The sequence below is a fragment of the Lottia gigantea genome, assembly GCF_000327385.1.
Source record: "Lottia gigantea unplaced genomic scaffold LOTGIsca_284, whole genome shotgun sequence".
In the NCBI taxonomy this organism is placed as follows: Eukaryota; Metazoa; Mollusca; class Gastropoda; family Lottiidae; genus Lottia; species Lottia gigantea.
In genome coordinates this window covers 39859-45435 of record NW_008708916.1, presented here as the reverse complement: position 1 = coordinate 45435, position 5577 = coordinate 39859, and the positions used below count along the sequence as shown (strand labels likewise).

Below are 5577 nucleotides of genomic sequence, written 5' to 3'. Positions count from 1 at the left end.
GCTTGCAATCTGTTCCTTTCTCCTCATTGCCATTGTTATTGGAATTATTTTTACAGTCCAGATTCTAAAAATCATTTATACCAGGTGGACGGGGATATTTGTATACTGGACACCCAATATACAAGTTTAACCGGTAAGTCATAAACTCTAGGCCTAAACGTCTACATTTAAGACGTCACACACGCTTATATAGGCGGGCACAAATTCAATTCAGCAGGAATGCAGTATTGTGACAATTAAGGATTATGTAATACCTGTTTTCTTTGGTAGCCTTTTCCATTAGTCTCGTCTTAACGTCTCAGTAATCCTTTTGTTAGATTGCCGTTAGTAGGCTTGTAACTTGTTTGTTGCAGACATTCCTCCCCTCCCCCCTCAGTTTTAAAATCACTCAATGGTAAACTTATCTATATATGTGATGGACGTCGGAAGCAGTGGGTGGCTGGGTGAGGGCTCAGCCCTCCACTTTATTCCTAAAAAAGGAGAATATCACACGGCGTCTTTCTTTTCGTATGAAAAATCCCCCCATCAAAAATTCGTTCCGACACAAGTCGAAACCTGGTGGGGGGCTTTTTTCCCTATATAAAGGAGAGCGAAACTTGGCGTAATTTTTTACCCATGTGAAATTGAGCTCAGCCAAACACCCCCCCCCCCCCCCCTTTCCACCAATCAAAAATTCCTTCGGACGCCAATGTTTTGTAAGGGTTTTGTGCTATGTCAAGAATTGGAGTTCTCTTTTTCAGTACATCAAAATGTTTGTTTGGGCCAAAATAAAGGGTACGCCAGTTATGTGGCCCGGAAAGATTATGCACAAGGGCCAGATTGCCGCCGGTGTATATATAAACTCTGATGATTCTGTGTAAGTATTAGTGTCTTAAATTTTGATACATGTTCTCGTTTTCATTTACATGCCCGATACCCAATACTTTATACATGGTCTTAATTGTAACATTTCTATGATCTACGTCCTATAAAAATGTTCAAAAGATAATATTTTAGGTGGGAATGAAAATTCCAACTGCATTACAACAGTAAATATTATGATAACCAATTTACTTTCAGGTTCACTGTAAAACTGTCAGAAATTGTACCTTTCAATGAAAATATGTCGAAATTACGGCAAGCAGCAATTGGTAGGCTCATTGTAATAGATGATATTATTATAACAAACTGTTACTGATTTGTTTCATTCGATATTCAAATAACCACACAATGTTATTATTGTTGGTGTTATACGTTCAGTTTTGTTCAGCATTTACAATTTAACATTTTATTTCTAAGCTGAGATTAAACATAAATGGATACTTATGCTATAAAACCAAATTTGAATTTACTTAATGATTTAGAGATGTTAAAACTGCAATGCAAATAGAAACGCTTAGTTTACTTTAATGGTGTAGCAAATCCTGAACATATTTTGAAAGCTGGACTAATACATTTTCAATTATTATTCTCAATTTTCAGACATGTTACTTAAAAAGGGAAAATTGAATACATTACAATGCTTTATGGATGATGTACAATGGGCTTTAGGTCAGTCAGTATTGACAGTCAATAATGACAGTTGATCTTATATCTGAAGTTGCACAAAATGATGTTTTGATTGTGGCACTCGGTGAATGCTGGTTAAGACAAAACATCGATAACCCACTGAAGAGAGCACATTATTCCTCCCAAAGAATGCGGTTAGCTGCCCGGTTGTTGGTGGAGCTACGAAAATTGGTCGCAGATACTGGTAATGAAAAACACATGTCTATGTGGGATTTTATAAAACCAGAATTTTTCGATATCATGGCCCAAGCTGCATTAGAAGTTGCTATACCACTGATTGATGATGAAGATGAATTAAAATCTCCATCAAATTGCTTGAAACTGAAATATGACATTCTGAGATTGACAAATTTTAAGTGGAGCTTTGTTGTTAAAGGCAGAGAACAAAACGATAAGGAAAGAAAAGACTGTAAAACGTTTTTACATCTGATGTCACTTGAATTCAAAACAAAAGTCACCAAATTGGCGTACACAGTTCTAATGAAGAGACAATTTACGAAAAGCAAAGATATTCCAGCACCGTCAGATATTGAAGTGCTAAATAAGCATCTCATTAGCGAACTATCAACATGTTCCTTGAATTCTTCAAAGGAAAACTTTTTTCATATTATAAAATTCCTGCAATGCAGACTCTTATCTTACAACAAAAGGCGGTCTGGTGAAATCGATGCCATCAGGTAATTGTCACCTCCTTGTACTCGAGATGTATCAAATTGGAAATTCAAATAAGACAAATTTCTGTTTGAAGTTTCTAAACTATTTTTATTACGTTATGTGTTAAGTCACTCTCTTAACATTCTTAAACGGGGGTTAATTTGAATTTAGAAATTTTGCTATTATTACAGGATTGTCAAGTTAATTTACAAGAAATTATGATTATCTCTCTAGTATGAATCATGAACTTTTTAATGTTGCCCGTATTACTATAATTTCAGTTTGAGAAGCTTTTTGTCAAGAAGGAAAGAACTGTCAGATGTGGATCAAAGTCTAATTGGGGAATTGTCCTTATTAGAAAAACATCTTTTGGAATCCCAGGACCTTATGATAGTGCGTGGAAAGGTAAAGCTATATCTGCTATAATGTGTAGATATGTGTCAGATAAATTGATTAAAGGAAAAAGTATCGTTATATTTTCTATAATTACTTGTGAAATTTCCTATTCAGTAAAGATTTAAAGTTGGATAGGCGAATATTTCATTAAAAAGTATTTTTTTCAGCGAGGAAAACCAGTTCCTGTTATAATCCCTGATGATTGCAGAAAACCTTTAGAATTTATAGTTAATGCTGAAAAAGCTGGAGTAAACAAACATAACAGATTTCTCTTTCCAAATTCAGGTAAAAGTAATTATAATAGCCTAATCACATCTTAATTTGTAACAAACTAAAATAGTAATGTCTGTCTTATCACCATCTTTATTTGTGCTATATGACACACAAAAACTTGAAATGATGTCGAGCAGACATGGATATATATATTTTATATATTTTATGTACATAATATATTTTCTACATTGGAAAGTTACATCGGCAATCACATTATTTTCATAGTTAAATATATTAATTGTCGATTTACATGTATATTGTTAAATTTCAGTAAATGGAGCTATTAGAAGTTATGAATCATTGAAAAATATATGCTCAGATTTAAATCTTAAAAACCCAGAAAACATTACAAGTGTTTCAATGCGAAAATACACTTCAACACTTACACAGGTAATCTACTTTTGTTTATTTCGACAAAGAGATTTTAAATGGTTTTAATTTTTACCCCTTTTGTGCACATCCTCTGCAAAGTAAAAAGCAGTTTGAATCAGATGTGAAGTGATTTTCTGCTATTTTTCAATACAGATGTAACGATTATCTTTATCTTTATCTAAGGTTATGGATTTGAATAACAACCAAATGGATTGGCTTTGTAAGCATCTTGGACACACCAAACGTGTACATAAGGACCATTACCAGCAAATGAGTGGGTTTATTGAAAGGGTGAAAATAAGTAAGCTTCTTCTGGTTCAAGATTTGAACCTCACAAGCAAATTGGCTGGAAAGAAACTGGATGATATATCTCTCGAAGGTAACATCTTAACTGACTCCAGCTATCTTTTAAAAATGCTTTATGTTTGATTAAAATGAAATTATTGGCTTTCTAAGTTTAATATAGAGCTGATCAACTTAAGCATTATAGATATTAAGTGCTAGATGACATGTAGGTCGCCATAATGGATAATCCTGTGATCTCATATTGAATCAATTGTCAGTGTTAGTAATCATGCATTTAATACTGCTATTTCAGATTTAATTCTTGAAGGATCTGTTGATACATCAAATGTACAGAACATAGAACTTAATGAACATGCCAGAAAACGACCTGTTAGTGACTGAGAATCAGACAGTGAACCCGAAATTAAAAAACAAAGGAAGTCTAGATGTAAGCGAATAAGATGGACTTCTGACCGGGTTAAAGAGATTCACAAATATTTCAAACACCACCTTGATAATAAAACAACACCTGGCAAAAAGGAATGCACGATAATTATGAAAAAAAGTCCAATACTTCAAGAGAAACATTATACAGAAATTGTAAAGAAAATTTCGAATCTCAATCATTAGTAAATATACATTTTTATTGAGTTTAAAATTTGAAGTTTAATGTTAATTTCGTTAAATAACAGAAGCTTAGTTAAAGCTATCTCAGTAAATTTTTTAGAGATGAAAAATTAAGAAACCTTGGCTCGGTCACACAATACATTTTTGTTCTTTGCTTTTTATTACATTCGAACATGTTCATACACGTAATATGAGATCATGTGCAAGTGACGAAATCATGTATAATTCAATGGTATGATAGTTACCAAAAACATATTACGTGTGAAATAAAGTTATTTCTTAAGATAGATTGTTTCAGTATATGGACAACATGAAGGGGCTTCGAATAGTTCAGAGAAAGATATTCAAGCAAGAAAGGGGACTTGAAAGAGGCGATATAATCAGATTTGAATAAGCCAAGCATTTCAATATCCAGAAAATATGAATGACAGTTAAATTTGTGGTCTAAGGGGAAATACTTGTTTGTCCGTACCTTGTGCAACTTTTCTATTTTGTTCCAAAATGACTCGAGTGAAGAATTATCTATTACAAACCCACAAAACTAATCTATAACATCAACATTTTAACTTGTGGTCAAAGGGAAAATACTTGTCGTTGCTGCTTTATGCGACTTTTCTAGTATAATGTCTCAGTTCATTATCGGACAGAATGTCACAGAAGGTAGCATTTTGAAATTAAAAACCTCCCATAAATTTTCGGACAAAGAGACACAGAAGGTATGGTCCGTGAGACTCACATGCAGTGACAAAAAGTCACAGAAAAATAAACGCACATGGATATTCTAACAAAAAGTCACAGAAAAATAAACGCACATGGATATTCTAACAAAAAGTCACAGAAAAATAAACGCACATGGATATTCTGACAAAAAGTCACAGAAAAATAAACGCACATGGATATTCTAACAAAAAGTCACAGAAAAATAAACGCACATGGATATTCTGACAAAAAGTCACAGAAAAATAAACGCACATGGATATTCTAACAAAAAGTCACAGAAAAATAAACGCACATGGATATTCTAACAAAAAGTCACAGAAAAATAAACGCACATGGATATTCTAACAAAAAGTCACAGAAAAATAAACGCACATGGATATTCTGACAAAAAGTCACATAAGACAGCACCCTCGAGACTTTGGACAAATAGTCCCAGAAGAAAAAAGAAACTCACATGACATTTCGGACAAAAAATCACAGAAGGTAGCATACGTGAGAACAACTAAAAAAATCGCACAAAAACCGCCGCACAACGCAAAATTGCAGAAGGTATCAAACGTGCGTCCGTCGGTCCGTCCGTCCACAATTGCTCGTAAACACTCTACAGGGCACAATTCTTGACGGATTTTAACGAAACTTAGTATGTGTGTTCGCAATCACCTAAGGATAAACCCTATTGAAAATCAGCGAAATCGAAAAATA

General features: G+C 33.6%; 1 protein-coding gene across 1 annotated transcript; it reads left to right on the top strand.

Annotated features, from left to right (window-relative positions):
• Window positions 1-749: 749 nt before the first annotated feature.
• Window positions 750-3930, top strand: LOTGIDRAFT_175460 (hypothetical protein; the record flags this gene model as incomplete). Its single annotated transcript, XM_009056679.1, has 9 exons — window positions 750-856; window positions 1060-1130; window positions 1462-1530; window positions 1580-2225; window positions 2484-2607; window positions 2766-2883; window positions 3143-3261; window positions 3427-3622; window positions 3842-3930. 9 exons carry the CDS (start codon window positions 750-752, stop codon window positions 3928-3930), a joined length of 1539 nt encoding a protein of 512 aa, XP_009054927.1.
• Window positions 3931-5577: the final 1647 nt, after the last annotated feature.